Source organism: Strongylocentrotus purpuratus, unplaced genomic scaffold (genome assembly GCF_000002235.5).
Source record: "Strongylocentrotus purpuratus isolate Spur 01 unplaced genomic scaffold, Spur_5.0 spur5_scaffold_19, whole genome shotgun sequence".
Taxonomy (NCBI): Eukaryota; Metazoa; Echinodermata; class Echinoidea; order Camarodonta; family Strongylocentrotidae; genus Strongylocentrotus; species Strongylocentrotus purpuratus.
Genome location: NW_022145604.1, coordinates 14762166 through 14781159, shown reverse-complemented (window position 1 = coordinate 14781159; position 18994 = coordinate 14762166). Strand labels below are relative to the sequence as shown.

At 36.6% G+C, this 18994-nt stretch overlaps 1 protein-coding gene across 1 annotated transcript; it reads left to right on the top strand.

Moving 5' to 3' along the window:
• The first annotated feature begins 2481 nt into the window (after nucleotides 1-2481).
• LOC581285 (all-trans-retinol 13,14-reductase) lies at nucleotides 2482-14955 on the top strand. The gene is made up of 10 exons (XM_030990384.1): nucleotides 2482-2793; nucleotides 6033-6215; nucleotides 7092-7336; nucleotides 8377-8578; nucleotides 9027-9224; nucleotides 9955-10074; nucleotides 11029-11280; nucleotides 11753-11919; nucleotides 12932-13091; nucleotides 14695-14955. The coding sequence occupies exons 1-10, from the start codon at nucleotides 2586-2588 to the stop codon at nucleotides 14823-14825; spliced, it is 1866 nt and encodes a 621-aa protein (XP_030846244.1). The 5' UTR covers nucleotides 2482-2585; the 3' UTR covers nucleotides 14826-14955.
• The last annotated feature ends 4039 nt before the right edge of the window (nucleotides 14956-18994 follow it).

The window sequence follows — 18994 nt, the reverse complement described above, 5'->3', positions numbered from 1 at the left end:
CTGCATTTATTAATAAATCAAATAACCCCCCCCAAAAAAAAAAAAAAATAAAATAAAATAAATAAATAAATAAATAAATAAATAAATAAAAATAAAATAATAAAAAAAACTAATAAAAATAAAAAAAATAAAAAAAATAAATAAATAAAAAATAAATAAATAAATAAATAAAATTATTTAAAAACAGGTAAAAAAAAATAAAATAAATAAAATAACAATAATAATATATCATATAATTGATTTACATAAATAGTAACAACTGAAACACACACACATAAAAATGCATATATATATATATATATATATATATATATATATAGTTGAAAACTTAAAAGTATGGAGGTAAGTCAAAGAATCAAGATAAATGCAGAGACCAATTATTATTAAAAGCATGAATGTTTGAGTCGATAGCATGTTAAAGGTAAAGACCAGTATTGGAAATGCCCCAATTTCAAAAAATGAAATGGAAGCTCTCATTACCAATCATGTGAAAGAATATGTTTTGACTAATGCATGATGATAAAAAAATTTGCCGGGAAACCGCCTACTAATTCATAATTTGTTAAATTTGTTTCTCTCATGGACTGTGAGAGATATAGGGTAGTCCCATATACATGTTTTTGTGTATAGTGCTTGTAACTTTACGAAGAATGGGCCAAATTTCTTATCATTTTGATGATTCCAGAACCTTGCAGATGCTAGATGCTAGATGATCAACCTTTTCTGATCGATTCCACAACGTTTCTTTCACAATGCAATCGCATGACCATAACTGGTCTTTACCTTTAATGTTTTTTTCTCCCTCGAAAGACATATACTTGCCTGGGAATATTGGGTTGACCAATAGGCCGTTTTCGTAATGTAATTTAATTGCATGCATAACCTATGTTAGGTGCCTCGATCGTTATATACAAATTATTTCATTCACCTGTTAGGAATAATTGCATTTCAATAGTCAGAATGCGAATTCAATATATTACGTGTTGTTATATAAGTAGGGCAATCCATATTAATTGTCCTACCTAGCAACAGCTAATCTATGCAATTTGCATTATGACTATCGAAATACATTCGTAGCAACTAACAGGTGAATAAAATAAGTTTTTAACCAGGCCCTTAAAAACGACTTATGTATTAAACTTGATTGCATTACGAAAATAGCCAGCTGTTATTAGAACTTTCAGAGTGTTATGTGCATTCGTCACTTTTTGCCATGTTGCCCATAATTCATGCTGCGCTGTATTTTGGTTTTCTTTTTCAAACTTGATTCTTCTATATATTTTGATGTTGAGTGACCTATATAGTGCCCGTTATTTCAGAAAAGTTGAAGTTTGGGTCACTTTTATTGAGAGCATTTAAATTTATTAGAAAAAGTGATGATGGGCTAGCCGGTAGTCTGGGGATATAAGATGAAAAAGGGAAAATTACCCAAAACACTATAGAGAAACGGATGAACACAGAAAGAGGGAGAGAGAAAGGACAAAAAGAAGATAGACAAGCATACTGGCTGGAAGAATCGAAAGTATCTACGCTTAAATTAAGCGATAGAATGAGAAATGAAATAGAAAAAGAAATACATTTACCTAATTATACAGGTTATATACCTGGCGAAATAAAGTCGTGAAGGTGAAGGAAATAACGGTTTCTCGAGTTGACGGTCTCGTTGATCGACTGTCGGTCTAATGACCTCCTGAAACGGGAAAAAGGGCAAGAGACCGTCAATTTCGGCAGCTGAACCTGCCACCCATAGGCCAGAGGTAACAAGGGGGGGGGGGGGGGGGGGGGGGGGGGAGGATATATCGCAAAATATTCCTCACATGTGGACAAAGTATCATTTTCTCTTTAACTACTATATTCTCATCAATCAAAATGAACGATCTCGTCAATTCGTACTTTGAACTACAAGATTTGGTTCCAACTGGCCTGGATTTGATTTGTTCTAAAAAGTAGTCCCCAGTTTTAAAATTCTGTTATAATAATTAATTTTGTTCAAAATACTAAGGTAAAAACCATTGTTTATATCACATTTTGTCATTCTATAAACGTATATATTTTTTTAGAGCAACTTTTGCTTCAGATTAGCATTCTCGTACTTATTAATAATTTACAAGTAGGTATAGTTAGCTTTTCCCCAAAAAATGTCTGAAAACACACACTACAGTATTGCGTAATTTCTTCCTGTTTGTACGAGCAGAGTTCACTTGCTAGTCTTGTCAATATTCTCTTACGACTTATAGACTGGTTTCCTTCCAAAATTCATAAATAGGATTAAAAACGAAGCAAAATTAAATGTTTTGATTTATTCACATTTTTAATTTGAAATAAACATATATATTGATTTCGGAATTAAACCTGAAAAAATAGTAGTTTAGCCATTATTTCGAAGTTATAATAGTACCGAGTCTGTGTAGAGCGCCTAGTTCAGCGTTTTCGTTATGCGATGCGTTTGCATGATCTCCCTAGCCTAGGCCCTGCACGTAGTATTAGCATTGTCCTTTTGCCTTCTCGTACCGTTTACATGCACAATCCGGTGACTTGGTCACACGAAGAAACGGAGGGATTTGAACCTTTAAAAACGATCCACAATGTCGATCAGTAGCCAGCTTGTAACATGGGCTTTTGCCAATCCAATCCTTTTGGCATTTTGCCTCTTTGGAGCTCTATTGGCCATTTTTGTGGTAGGACTTGTGTCAAAATTGAAACCCGGTCCAAACCCTTTTGCTGAGGACTGTGCCCGGCCTCCAGCCCCGATGGTTGCCGACAGCTCCGCTCGGGACAAAGTTATCAAGCAAGGTAAATTTAGGTCGTTGCTTATCTCGCTTATCTGGCCGTTTGTTTGTGGATTTCGTCTTTCTTAGTGTCAGTAGTATTTCAGTTTTAAGTCAGGTTATCTTGTGTCTTGAATTGTAAATTTGGGAGCAACTTTGAAACATTCCACCACAAAACTAAGACATCATTTAAGTCATCAACTGACATCATCAAGACCATGAAGACGTAGATCTAGACCCAAAATTCTGTGTCTTTTGTTCGTAAGCCTCTGATTTAGCATTAGGTAGGGTCTGCTCCTCTCTTTAGAGACTTTCTGCTACATATGATGGGAGACCATTCCATTCATTTACTACTCTCTGTGAAAAAGAGCTCTGCCTCAACTTAGATTTTACATGTTTCTTTTGTAAACTGGTTTTTTGTTTGAACTGGTGACCCCTTGTTACTGTGACAGTGGTACGATGAAAGAAATTAGTTGACTGGAGGTCGTTGATTCCATGCATTATCTTATAGACCTGTAGCATGTCGCTTCTATGACGTCTGTATGATAATGAAATAATGTAGTCTACCGATGATAAATACATGGTAGGTGAATGACTCTGGAAAGTCAAATCAAAGGTAGGAAGTGTGTGTGTGTGTTTAGGTTTTACAGACGAACATCAATCAGATAATCAGAGGCACTTAAAGCTGTAATATAAACTTGTACGGACTTTGATCCAATGAGAGGTTTTAATCTATACAGTGATACGTGAGAGGGGATGTAGATGGGCTTATAAGAGTTGTGAGGATCAATGATCAGCAACAAGAAGCCTAGATATAAATTTACATTTACATGACTGCATCACAAGCACCATGCATGTGTGAGCATACAATTTTTTTTTTTAATTGTGGTAAAGTATCGGTCTGGTGAAAGAAATCAAGAAGAAAAGATGGTTCCAAGCAGTGGTGTCCATTTGGAAAATGTCATTTTATTTTAACGTGCTATATTTCCAGAGGATACAGAATGATGTACCTTAATCTAAGGACTAGTTAAGAATTGTAGGAGTAATTTTTTTTAATTTCCAAACGTTTTGGGAAGAAGTGAAGTGAAGTACTATTTCTCAGAAATGCAGGGAGTTTGTTTCATAGGCATGAGGGCAATGCATTACATGTACCTGTAACAAGATTCAAAGCCAGCCTCTTTTCAAGATTTGGGACTGAGATACGAAGGAGCTGATGTACAGAGTAGATCGAACTGAATGTAAATCTCTGTCGCTGAAAGAGTGAGCAGATGTATAGAGAAGTGTGGTAGACAAAAATGTCCAAGTTTGAAAAAGTATCCTGTATTGTATTCTTGTACATGTTTGTATAGTAACTGGAAGCCAGTGTAACAATAGAATAGCATGGGATTTCGGCTTTTGACATAGTAGCCAAGCACACTTACAATTATATTTAGGTAATTTACAATAAGGGAAAGTTATCTGACCAGTTAATGCTGTTCTTTTTCCTCTTTTGCCACTGTATTTTTTCTGCTGAATAAGTACATTTTAGAACTTTGTTCTTTGTTATAGTGACTAGTGAGCCAGCCCAGTCAAGCAAATCTAATCTTTTCTTTTTATTGACTTTCTGTATACAGGTATTTTGAAGTACCTTGTCCATTGCTGGTTTGCCATTATCTGGAAAAGAAGAAGAAAAAAAGATAGGAAAGAAAGAAATTAGCTAACTATATGATTTAAAGTCCACCCTGATATTAAGTTGGTTTAAAAGAGAAAAACCAGAAAACATATACGGAAGCACAATGAAGGTTTGATCTGGTATAAGATAGAAAAGTTATAAATATTAAAAATTGTAATCGCTCAAATCTAATCTTTTCTTTTTATTGACTTTCTGTATACAGGAATTTTGAAGTACCTTGTCCATTGCCGGTTTGCCATTATCTGGAAAAGAAGAAGAAAAAAAGATAGGAAAGAAAGAAATTAACTAACTATAAGATTTAAAAGTCCACCCTGATATTAAGTTGGTTTAAAAGAGAAAAACCAGAAAACATATATGGAAGCACAATGAAGGTTTGATCTGGTATAAGATAGAAAAGTTATAAATATTAAAAATTGTAATCGCTCAAATGTAAATTTTACACATCTTTTAAACATCTATTTTATTTGCTACATGTACATGTATGTACTAAAATTTTCAGAACTTTCCAGTTGGCTGATCATGAAGGACTAGGGTTCTTTCAACAAAAACAACATTACCAATAATAATATTAAAACCCTATGCATTTTTTTAGAGGGCAAAATAGACCTGGAGAGATTGCTGCAGGTGAAAATGTCAGGTCAGCATGGTCACCCTCAGGAGGTGCCACAAGTCTGAGATCTGGATGCCATCATGGGGGGGGGGGGGGGGGGTTATTGCAGTGTTGATGTTGCACACATACAGGTACATTTGCTTGAAAACCTGTGGTTAGTGTGCATTACTTACTGTGTGACTGTAATATGCACTGAAGTATTCAAATAATGCACTGTATAAATATTATCATTATTATCTCTTAAGACACACAGGTTTCACCCCACAGAAGGTGTCCACAGATCTGGACGCCATCGTGATGGGGGGTTACTGCAGTGTAGATGTTACATGTACATGGGCTTGAAACCCAGTGGTCAGTGTGCAGGACTAATACTGCGTGACTGTAAAGTGCAAATATTCATATAATGCACTGTATAAATATTTATATAATATTGGATGGCTTTGAGTGTGATACAAAAATATATTGCTCAACAAGTCCAATATTGCCATAGCTCGAGCAGTATATTCTTGTATCACAAGAAAACAACACCATACAACATTATTATGATTATCTATATGAGGCTGACTAGCAAAATAACAAAATTTGACTTACCTCTTTGTTTTTTGTGTGATATCGATATTGATAGTTGAAGTTCCTGGTTGACTGAGCAATACAAAAATTAATATTGATCAGTCATCCGGGTACTGCGCGAAAGATATTAAGTACACTGATTTATTGTACCACTTGTAATCCTTAAAGCCCGTCTGCACTACTTTGGCCAGGGGGGATTAGACCTCCCTGCAAGGTCACTGACAGGTGGTTATCTCATCAAATCAGCTCTCAATTAACATAAGAAAGAGAGGATCATTGGGGACCAACAGGCACCGATTAGGCATTGTTTGCTATATACATGTAGAGGGTGCAAGAAGTTATAAGTAGTGCAGTGGGGCTTTAAATAGATATAAAAATAACCATTATTGTTATTATCTCTTGAAACACACAGGTTTCACCCCACAGAAGGTGCCCAAAGATCTGGATGCCATTGTGGTCGGGAGTGGTATCGGAGGTCTGGCAATCGCAGCGATCTTGGCCAAGGTGGGCAAGAAGGTCCTGGTCCTAGAACAACATGACCAGGCCGGAGGATGCTGTCATACCTTTGTGGAGAAGGGCTATGAGTTTGATGTGGGTAGGTACATGTTTGTCAATTTTTGTAGATATAACAACAATATACAGCAATTCCATGCACTGTTCCCTCTACGACAAATGCTATTTATCCGTATATATTTCATTCATTTCAGAGAATTATAATGTTCTTAATTACGGACTAACTGTTCCTTGTATTTAATACAGAACCACAGTGATGTTCGAAGTACAATGAGTGTTTATTTCTTTTAGCAGTTATTTTTAAATGTCATTTCGAAATGACATTTGCATATTTTGGATATTAATGCACATGACTCCTTCTCTATTCTTTAGCGGTGTCATGGTATAGTGGTTCATTCACCTGACTTTCAATCCAAGGATTCAGGGTTCAAATCCCAGCCCGGCACGAAGGTCCCTTGGCAAGACATTAATCCACATTTGCCACCCTCCCTTCAGGTGTAAATGGATACCCAATCCACCAGAAAATTACATATTTGGCTGCTCGACTATGGCTGGGGTAATGTTGAAGCACCAGGGGGTGTTTCACAAAGATCCTAAGTCGAACTTAACTCTAAGTTGGACTTAACCATTATGGAGAGCCGTTTGTAGCCTTAAAATAAAATATATTCGAAAGCAAAAATTCAAGTATTTTAGACTTTTCATTAATTCCACATCAAGAACATGAAATCTCCTTGATAATAGAAAATATGAATGATTTTAATCAACATTTGATGCCTTTTTAAATAAGTTTTACAAAATAATTTCAAAGATGCTAACGACTTTTCATAATTCTTAAGTCCAACTTAGAGATAAGTTCAACTTAGGATCTTTGTGAAACACCCCCTTGGAGTGTCATGGCCTGATGTAAATGTTAGCTATATAAGAAGCTACCATTATCATTATTCCAACAATTTCTCAGGCATCCATTACATCGGTGAGATGGCACAGAGCACAATCACACGGCTCTACATAGACCAACTGACCGAGGGCCAACTCCTCTGGGACCCCATCGACAAGAACTTTGACACAGTGGTCATCGGCGAGGGCGAAAACAAGAAGTTATTTCCAATGCAATCTGGGAGCAAGCAATGGTTTCGGGAATCTCTGATGAAGATGTTTCCCGAGGAAGAGGCGGCCATCGAAAAGTTCATCTATTATATGAAGGTACAGTGGAACTTGCTTCAGTGACTCCCTGTATAAAAAGAATACCTGTCTATAAAGACCACCTGTATAGAAAGCCTACTGTCTGTAAAGACTATCTGTAAGACAAGAATACCTGTCTACAAAAAACATCTGTATGACAAGAATACTTGTCTATAAAGACCACCTGTATAGAAAGCCACTGTCTGTAAAGACCATCTGTAAGACAAGAATACCTGTGTGCAAAAACCATCTGTATGACAAGAATACCTGTGTATAAAGACCACTTGTATAGAAAGCCTACTGTCTGCAAAGACTATCCGTAAGACAAGAATACTTGTCTATTAAAAACATCTTTAAGACAAGAATTTGAGTTTCCTTTGGAAGATTATGGCGGCATCCGTGTGCTGCCCTCTATATACCCAAGCTTGAGCATCTTTAAACACTTTCCGAATGTAGGGAAACATATGCCATGTTCTCATACTAATCTCTATGCTTTTTCTAGTTTCTCCACAGTTTTTTTTTTATTAGCTAACTAGAGCTATATTAAGTTTAGTAGAGCTGTTCTGCAGTTTACTGGAGCTCTTTCGAAGCTTTTCAGAAGAAAAAATGTTCGCTGTTCCTGTTTATTTATTTAGAAAATAATTATTTGCATTTCTCAACAGGGGAGCAGCAAAAACACATGCAGACAGCTTTCATACTAAAGATTCTTTATTGTAAAGTGCCATATATGCTCGTACTTATCTAAATTTGCTCACCATTCCTGTTTATTTATTTTGACAAATCTTTTTCGCATTTCCAAATGTAGGAGCAGCAGAAACACACGCAGACGGCATTCTTGTTTAAGATCCTTCCAATGAGAATCCGCCATCTTCTCATACTTTTCTTTATGCATTTTATAGTTGTTTTTTTATGAGCGAACTTCAGCTGTTTTTAAAAATAGTTTAGTAGAGCTGTTCTGCAGTTAATTAGAGCTCTTTTGAAGCTTTTCACAACTAAACTTGCTCTTCGTTCCTGTTCATTACTACAACAACAATTTTTTTTTCTTGCATTTCCAAATGTAGGAGCAGAGAAAACACATGCAGACTGCTTTCTTGTTTAAGATCCTCCCAATGAGGATCTGCCAGCTGTTGATCTCCACAGGCATGGCCAGTGCCATGACCAAGTACTTCAAGTATTCTCAGATCTCTCTGCAGCGTTTCCTCGACGGTGTGACGGAGAACAACGACCTAAAAGCAGTGCTTTCTTACTGTTTTGGAGATTATGGTGAGTTATGCAGTATCAGGGGAGTGTTTCACAAAGACTAATATGAACTTTAAGTTGGACTTAACTACGGCAGGCTGTTCATGCCACTAGTTCCTCTAACCATTCCTGGCATTGGTTTCATAAGGGACATACAAATCATAATCACAAATCTACAGAATTTACTGTTTTTGATAGTTAATTATTGAAGTTAATAATATTATCTAAAGATCATAATTTAGAGACCAATGGTGAGAGCAACCAGTGGCATGACTGGCCCTCCAAAGTTAACTCCAGTTTAATGTCGATCTTAGTCTTTGTGAAACACTCCCAAGGTCTCCTTCAGACATTGACTCTCTAATAATGCTATCTATGATTTCCGAGTTGATCCCATTGCAGTAGAATTGTAATTTCATTTATTTGTCAAAATAGCTCTTTAAAATTCGTGTTTCTCGATTTATTTGCCTGTCAGGAACCCTTCCTGAGGATGCTAGCCTCATGATGCACACCCTTCTCATGAACCACTACGTCTATGGTGGCTTCTACCCTAGGGGCGGGGCCAGCGAGATCGCCTACCACATCGTACCCGTCATCGAGAAGGCTGGGGGTAGGGTCCTGGTCAGGGCTCCCGTCTCGGAGATCCTCATCGACAGAGAGGGTGCAGCATGCGGTGAGTTGAAATTGGGCATGACCATTAAATGAATGAGTGAATGTAGTGAATGTAGTGAGTGAGTGAGTGAGTGAGTGAGTGAGTGAGTGAATGGATGAGTGAATGAATGAATGAGTGAATAAATGAATGAGTGAGTGAGTGAATAAATGAATGAATGAGTGAATGAATGAATGAGTGAGTGAATAAATGAATGAGTGAGTGAGAGTGAGTGAGTGAGTGAGTGAATGAATGAATGAGTGAATAAATGAATGAGTGAGTGAGAGTGAGTGAGTGAGTGAGTGAGTGAATGAGTGAATAAATGAATGAGTGAGTGAGAGTGAGTGAGTGAGTGAGTGAATGAATGAATGAGTGAATAAATGAATGAGTGAGTGAGAGTGAGTGAGTGAGTGAGTGAATGAATGAATGAGTGAATAAATGAATGAGTGAGTGAGTGAGTGAGTGAATGAATGAATGAGTGAATAAATGAATGAGTGAGTGAGAGTAAGTGAGTGAGTGAGTGAATGAATGAGCGAATGAATGAATGAGTGAATAAATGAATGAGTGAGTGAGTGAGTGAGTGAGTGAGTGAGTGAATGAATGAATGAATGAATGAAAACATGGAAGAATGCATGCAGTCTTAAACTGAGGCCCTACTTAACATCGTACTCAACATCGAGAAGGCTGGGGATAGGGTCCTGGTAAGGGCCCCCGTCTTGAGATCCTCATTGACATTATTTTTCTGGGCGTGTAGGTGTTCGCGTTGCCAGGACAACAGGAGATGTTGACATCCATGCTCCTCTCATCATCTCAGATGCTGGATTAGTGAACACGTACCAGAAATTGCTCCCTCTAGAGATCGTTAAGAAACATGGTAAGTTTGCTTCATCTCTTTGTCTCTCTCTCTCTCTCTCTCTCTCTCTCTCTCTCTCTTGGCAACATTAATTAGACGATAACCAGCTTAAAGATCTACAATGACCGAGTTGTGCGTCAATTTAAAAAAAAAAAGGAACATTGTGAAGTATTGCAAGCTTCATACTCTCTTGTGATATAAAATCACCACAGAAAATGTATCTTGAAACTGTAAAAGAATATTGGCTTTCAGGATGATTTTCTCATAATCTTTATTTAATCAACAGGGACTAATAACCAAAGGAAAGCAATCATTTGTATTACATTAGAAGACATTAAGCATGAACAAAATATATAAGACAGTGAGATAATAAACAATTTAATATGAAGGAAATATGATTTTATCCTAAGACCCATATGAAAGTTAATTTTGAAAATTCCATATGTGCCAAATCTCTTATGAGTGCAATCACTAGGCTTATAGCAAGTAGCCTTACCTTTTACATTTTTATATTTCAATTTTTATATTCAGAATCGTGACATCTCTTTACGGAAATAATATGTAAAGTTGATATTTGCAACAACGAATACTAGCATTATTGTGTCCCAAACACACAGTGCCAAACAATCACTGGTTGTTAACATTTTGTTTTCTTTTGTTTTCTTGTTTGTTATCTTTGCTTGACATTCTGCTATGAATGCTGTGGGAACTACGCTTGTACAAGGCCTAAGGGCTTTATTTATGTAGTTCCCTGTTTCATTTTCTAAATTTGTTCTTGAATTATTTTGTATCTTTTGTAATCAATGTAATTTTTAATCGAGAATGAAATAAATAAGAATTGAATTGAATTGAATTGAATTGAATTTACAAGCATATACATGCTTTCTTAACAGTCAGGTAACAAAATTTCATCGCCATCAAACAAATTTTGTTGATCGTCACGTTTAAAGCATCAATCCCTATCCATCTCTTCAGATCTGATGGACAAATTCAAGGGAACCCGCACCGCATTGGCCGGCTTCTCTGTCTTTGTGGGTCTGAAGGGTTCAACCAAGGACCTGAACCTCCCTGCAAGACAGTACTGGTCATTCATCAACAACGACCTGAACGGCATCACCAAGGCTTACGCTAATCTGTCGGCGGAAGAGGCTGCCAAGTCCAAGGTCCCGCTCCTCTTCATCAGCTTCCCGTCGGCCAAGGACTCCACTTGGGATGAGAGATACCCAGGTGAGTAGGTTACCCTTGCAGGACAGGGGGTGTTTCACAAAACTTGTCATCGGTGACAAATGACAGTTTTTGTTATAAGCTACTGAAATCCTGGCTTCTGATTGGTTGTCAGCAGATTTGTCCCTGGTTTTTGTCATTTGTCATTGAAAAAAGGCTTTGTGAAATGGGTCCCTGGATTCCAGTGGTGAATTTCCGTTTGGTCTACAACCAGCCTGTCTACTATCCACACAATCTTTTAGTTTCATTATCATTTGGTCTAATGACCATTTAGATTAATAGTCATTTGGTCTAATTTCCATATAGTCTAATCTCCAATTAGCTTAATAAATATTTAGTCTAATTCCCAGTTTGTCTACCGGTAATGTCCATGCAGTTCTATGGTATTATAGGACACCACTAAATGGCAATACTGCTAGTATGGTGCAAATTCCTTGTTAAACAAATTATTCATATTTCTTGAATGCCCTCACAGGAAAGTCTGCCTGCACCCTGGTGACCTTAGCAAACTGGGAGTGGTTTGAGGAATGGGAGAAGACCAGGATGCATCATAGAGGTGATGAGTACGATGCTATCAAGAAGGGGATCGCTGATAAGATGTGGGAACGTGTCCTGGAGCTCTTCCCACAGTTGGAGGATAAGGTCAGTGTTCTTATTTGATGTCACTTATGCATGTACTATCATATGGAAAAAGCACGCTTTTCATTCAAGTATATGGGAAGAGCCCTCTTTCAAGATTGCATACAAGTCCAGCCCTGCCACTATGTTTTGTATAGATGTTGGATGACACTAGTTAATAACAATTACAATACATCCCACCGCTGCCACCATGTTTTGTATAGATGTTGGATGACACTAGTTAATAACAATTACAATACATCCCACCGCTGCCACCATGTCATGTATAGATGTTGGATGACACTAGTTAATCACAATTACAATACATCCCACCGTGCCACCATGTTATGTATAGATGTTGGATGACACTAGTTAATAACAATTACAATACATCCCACCGCTGCCACTATGTTTTGTATAGATGTTGGATGACACTAGTTAATAACAATTACTATACATCCCACCGCTGCCACCATGTCATGTATAGATGTTGGATGACACTAGTAAATCACAATTACTATACATCCCACCGCTGCCACCATGTTATGGAAAGATGTTGGATGACACTAGTAAATCACAATTACTATACATCCCATCGCTGCCACCATGTCATGTAAAGATGTTGGATGACACTATTAAATCACAATTACTATACATCCCACTGCTGCCACCATGTTATGTAAAGATGTTGGATGACACTAGTAAATCACAATTACTATACATCCCATTGCTGCCACCATGTTATGTAAAGATGTTGGATGACACTAGTAAATCACAATTACTATACATCCCACAGCTGCCACCATGTTACGTATAGGTGTAGGTGTTGGAACAATACCGCTAAATAAGTTGTGCTGCTAGTCCTGTTCATAGTCATAGTCATTTAAATGAAATTTTGCCATCAAATATTTGTGGCTCACAACATTATAGAGGGGCTTTTATGAAAACAAATTGTGTTTCATTTTCTGTCTAAATACCACATGTCAGAACTTAAATTGTAATGAATGAAGTTATTTTTGTTTTCTTTGCATACTAGGTTGATTACTTTGAAGCTGGTTCTCCTTTGAGCAACAGGTACTACCTTGGTGCCCCTGCTGGTGAGATGTATGGACTGGACCACAACAAGGAAAGGTTCACCGCAGAGACCTGGACTAATCTTAGGCCCGAGACTCCTATTCCCAACCTTTATCTTACAGGTAAGAACGGAACTTAGGTATTCTTGGTCTTAAAGGGATCGTTTAACAATGTTAAGTCTGAGATACACGGCCCTACGTTTTATCAGTGTCTGTGATATGGTGTAATATTGAAGCCCTAAAAAAAATGTGCTTCAAAATGATCAAGAAGTGCCTCAAAAAAGTAAAAATCTTTGAGTGACCGGTTTTACCATACTCGTTTTCCCCAATAGACTGTAGTGTTATGAAAACCGTCAGGCGAACGGTTTTCAAAATATGTAATTCCAATCATAAATATCTTGATAATCAGACAGGCGATCGGTGTGTAAAAGTCATGGGGTTCCTGACTGACCTAAAGGTTTATAATTATCATTGTATCATGAGCTAAATCCAGAATCTGAGACAAAGTTACCAGATCCCTTTAAAGCCCCACTGCACTACTTACAGCTACTTGCGCCCTCTATATAGCAAACAATACCTAATCAGTGCCTGTTGGTCCCCAATGATCCTCTTTTTCCTATGTTAATTGAGAGCTGATTTAATGAAATAACCACCTGTCAATGACCTTGCAGGGAGGTCTAATCCCCCTGGCCAAACTTGTACAGACAGGCTTTAAAGAATAAATACCTATTTTGCCTTCTTTGTATCTAGACCTGAACCAACCTTAGGCCTGAGACCTCCATTCCCATCCTATATCTTGCACATATGAATGAGGACAAGGTCTAGGCTGTAGCCTTTAAGGGGACTTTCTTGTGAGACCTGGGGGATCTTTCACAAAGATCCTAAGTTGAATTTAACTCTAAGTTGGACTTCAACATTATGGAGAGCCATCTGTAGCCTTTAAATAAAATATATTCAAAAGCAAAAATTCAAGTATTTTAGAATTTTCATAAATTCCACATCAACAACATGAAATCTCCTTGATACAAAATATTTTCAAAGATGCTAACAGCTTTCCATAATTGTTAAGTCCAACATAGAGTTTAGTTCGACTTAGGATCTTTTTGAAACACCCCCTGGACTACTTTAAAACCCTCAGACCCGTCCCCCATCCAAATCTTGATTTTGCAGGTAAAACTTGGAACAGGGAGAGCATTGGGACCATGCCTATTGGATTGGGTTTTGGTCTACATTAAAGAAAGAGTTCTGTTCTTTGTTCAAACACGGCTGCTCTCTTTTCTGAAACCACCATCACCAATCCCTATTTTAGGTGTGAGAAAAGGGTCTAAATCTATAGGCCTGGGCTCCAGTAGAGACTATTTTTTTCAAAACTTGGACCACTTCTAAACCCTCAGTTCACCATCATACATATACATGTATATCTCTGTCATACAAGAGTTAATGGAAATGGATATAATTTAGATAAGTCCAGGAGGTTCTCTACAGAGACAACCACTTTTTAGGGTATATATTTTAAAATATTAATTATTTTGCACATTTGTAAAAATGTATATGTCTGTATCACTGCCAGAGCTTAATACAGTCACAATACCTTTTTCATTTAATAGAGTATGGTGAGAATTGTGGACACCTATGAAAAACAGCACTCATGATGATAAGGGTGTTCCATCCCACGATTGGTAAATAAATAAATTAAACACTTATCTGCCTTTTTTTCCCCATACAGGTCAGGACATCATGACTTGTGGCTTTGCAGGCGCCCTCTACGCCGGGTTGATGTGCGGCACCAAGATCCTAAACCGCAACCTGATGGGTGATCTATCCACTCTCAAAGCCAAGAAGAAGAAGGGCGAGTAATCTTCACCAAGGAAGCCAAGATAATATCTCTGTTAAGTGGGCTATCTTAAAACCCCACTGCATTACTTATAGCTACTTGCGCCCTCTTTATAGAAAACAATGCCTAATCGGTGACCATTGGTCGCCCATGATCCCCTCTTTCTTATGTTAATTGAGAGCTGATTTGATGAGATAACCACCTGTCAGTGACCTTGCAGGGAGGTATAATCCCTCCTGGCCAAACTAGTGCAGTGGGGCTTTAACCCACTGCCTACTGGAACCAGGTGGCCTTTGTATTAAGCCTATGGCAATAAATTGATTCAGTAGTCAGCGGGTTAATCACGGGACGCTCAAAGTGTCCTTTGACCCTTGATATCAAATATGAAATGCAAATAGAAAGAATTGGGGTACACAAATACATGTTGTGGATAATACTTTGCAAATAGTGAAGGTTAAGTGATCTTCACAAATCCAAGAAGATTTCCCTTTGAATCAGTTTCTACTAGTCTTAATATGTTGATATCCCTTGGTCTTTTTAATGAATAAAAATAATTATTGTACAAATGCATGATTTGGCTAAAGCTTGCATGCTAGTTTTGAGGCCACGTGAAGATAGTGATCATTTCTTTCCATGATATCTTAAGATTTATTTTTTGGGCCATAATTCAAAATCAAGGAAAGAAAAGAGTCACACAAAAAAAAAAAACTAACATTTCGACAAATCTCTTTGTTTTCTTGTTAATATGAATGCAAAGTGAAATCTACACTTTAGGATGAGAGTGAATTTAATTGTTACTTGAAAACATGACTTTGAACTGTTAAAAAGGACAAAGTGAACCTCAGTTTTGATTATTGATGCGTTTGCAGTACAACTGCTGTATTATCAAAGAGAAGATTTCACATGTTATATGGGCTGTGAAAAACATTTGCAGGTCCTTAGGTTTGATTAGTATTAAAGTGCCTCAAATGATACGGGTTCAAATGCACATATGTGACTTTAATGCTTGCGTATTCAAACATACCTCTTTAAATGTACGATAAACATGGATAGTGAGCGATTCTATAATAACTCTCATAATTTCCCTTTTATCTCTTCCATACTTTCTCTTCTCACGTGTTTGATAATTCAGCACCTTATAATCCTCTGAAAAAATTGCTAATTCGTATAGACTTAATCATCATTATCATCATTATTATCATTGTCAATTTGTGTAACACAAAATGCATTGCAGCTTGAAGATTTAATTGTTATTATGATTACTTTTTTGTGACAGACCAAAGAGATGAAACTTTTACATTTACTGGGAGGTTTTGTTTTGATAGTGTACAAATTATTGGTTGTTGAAATCAAATGGAAATTATTAGGTGTACATAGGTCAAAAGATACCTCAGGTGGTTGTATGATATCTGTTCTACTAAATTGAACTTTTATTTGAATACAGTAAAGAGTGACTCTTAATTCCTCTCATAATGCAGAGAGCTGGGAATTATAGACTAGTTTGATTTAGTGTCTTAAATTATATATTTTTAGAGTGGAATCTGTTTAGGTTCTGGTATAAGCAACTGATCAAGTAGTCTAAAATCTACGCAAAAGCAGCTGTACTTCTTAAATTTCTGGGAAGATTGTGTTAAATTTGATGAATTAAGGATACCTGGCAATACCAATGGACATGGAAAGTTTGGAGTCGCTTTGTGAAAAAGTGCATTTCATTTAATTTTACTGTCTTTATTAAAAAAAATTGTCATAAAGTGGCAAGGAACTAACATTGCAATCCTTTTAAAATTGTCATGATCTTAATACTCCTTTAGTATTGACATGAACATCCAAAATTGTATGATTTTTAATTGCTTTTTTATTATTTTTCGAGTAAAAAACACTAGGTATTCAATGAAAATGAAAAAAGTGGTCTTTCTATACGGGTGGTCACTAACTAAAGCATGTTGGACTGTATTATGAAGTATGATATATCAATATTTTAATTCTCAGTATTGATCATGATTTGTATGTTGTATGATTTATATCATCATTAGTTTTATAGTATTCTGTTCACTGCGTTTGTACGAATCTGAGGTGGTAAATTTCATTTGCATAATATGTATCACAATTTACATGGGTATTTTGTGTTTTCATTTGGATTAACATGAAGAGATATGCTGCACGTGATTTCATTGTTGATACTTTATATTTGACTTTCACAGGTGATATCAGTATCTAAGAGCATAATACAGCCTTGTTATGTATTTGTCTGGTTATTTCAGGAGATGACTTTAAGAAAAAGAGTAAATTCTTTAAATTGGACATGGTATGCATGCAAAAGTAGTGCCAAATGCTCAACTATAGGGAATTCTATCAAAAACTGTCAAAAAGAGATTGAGTATTCAAATGTGCATGATCCTAATATGTTGATGTATAGGTCTACAGAGTTTATGAGATATGTGGTTATTGTATACATGATGTTATTGAATTCCAAGTAGGGGCTTGATCTTTAAATCATAATTCTCTCACTGTCAAAATTTGTGCAAATTATTTAAAAAATGAGATTTCATATGACAAGTTTATAATTTCTCATTAAATTTCCTTAATAAAAAGGGAGTTCCATGGTGTCGAAATTTGTAATTGATTACTTGTTTTAGATTACGAGAACTTGAGAAAGACAAGTTTTCCTTGTTCAAATATGTTTGATATTACTTGTATAGTATAAATCATGTATGGCATTGAGAGATTGCCATTGTAGTTTTTACCAGGGTAAAGTAAAAAAGTTAAATGAAATAAAAAAGAAATGAAAAGTTAACAAAATCAATTTAACAGCAAAGTGTCGTAACTGAGGGGTTAAAACATTTGACCAGAAATGGAGAGGTCATGTGTTCTGATCTATGGCATGGCACTTACATGTAAGGCAAGGCATTTTTATCTACATTGCCTCTCTACACCCAGGTGTAAAATGGGTCGCTGGTAGGATGGGAACATCATTGTGGTTTGGTCAGTGGTGTGCACCTGCCTAGAATGCTCCCTAGGGAGTGGAGAGTGTGCATACAATGTGTACGGGCAAGCCTCGTGGATTTATTTCAAACACTTTTAAAAGAAATCAATTTTATTTGTTGTTTTAATATTACCATTTGTTTGATTTTACTCATGTTCAATTATGTGTAATTATTCATGCTATACCAAGTGCCAGATGATATCCAGTAGATTAAGTGTTGTCTGTTTATTCGTGTTTTGTATCAGGAGTTGCAATAAGAAAAGATACTATTTTATTGCTGTGATATTTAACCTTTAAACTCTTTATTGTTGAGAGGTGATGGATATTTTTCAATAATAAAGCTGATTTGGAATGAAATTATTTCGCATTTGTTTACGATTTGTTGTTGTCATTTGCTCACTGTTGACAATGTCTTTGTTTCACTTAGCTCATTGTTTACAATGCTCTCTTTAATGGTCACTTGCCCATTATTGGTAAGATATTGCAGTAGCCTACATGTGCAATTAACAACTAAATTTGTCATACCCTTATCAAGTTTTGTACCTTTTTAAGTATGTGGGAATTGATTTGTCCCGAATAGTGTTTCTTGAGAATGTGATATATCAAGGCTTGCAGCTAAAGGTATTCAACAAAGGCCCCTAATATTCAATCAGTCCACCTTTCATTCTGGATTTACGTACAAACAACCCCCCTCCCCCCCCCCAAAAAAAAAAAAACAACAACAACAACAACAACAACAAACCATTTTTTTTTTTTTACAAGGGATGTGAATAATTTAGTTAGTAAACTGTACATGTATCCATGTACAAACTACATGTACTGTACTTTTTTAAATTCGTTAACTCTTTATCTTGTTCATAAAGATTTTCAATTGTTTGCACACAGTCATACCCATCCCCCCCCCCTCCCACTCTCTGAAAAATCAAAACTTTAATATAAATCCATATTGTCATTGATTCATTTCTTTTTACTCTCTCTCTCTCCCAATCTCCTCTCTGTCTCTATCCCTCCCTCTTGCCAATCTCCTCTGTCTCTATCCCTCCCTCTTGCCAATCTCCTCTGTCTCTATCCCTCCCTCTTGCCAATCTCCTCTGTCTCTATCCCTCCCTCTTGCCAATCTCCTCTGTCTCGATCCCTACCTCTTGCAACAACATACCAAACATCTTCATATCTCCAAGACTGCAAATAAAATACCTCTACTTCTTCTGA

Bases quoted from the DNA above. Each gene is read 5' to 3' on its own strand.
- LOC581285 (XM_030990384.1), top strand. From the start codon at position 2,586: ATGTCGATCAGTAGCCAGCTTGTAACATGGGCTTTTGCCAATCCAATC. The intron at 10,075-11,028 runs GTAAGTTTGCTT...CCATCTCTTCAG, and splicing joins AGAGATCGTTAAGAAACATG to ATCTGATGGACAAATTCAAG. The intron at 13,092-14,694 runs GTAAGAACGGAA...TTCCCCATACAG, and splicing joins TCCCAACCTTTATCTTACAG to GTCAGGACATCATGACTTGT.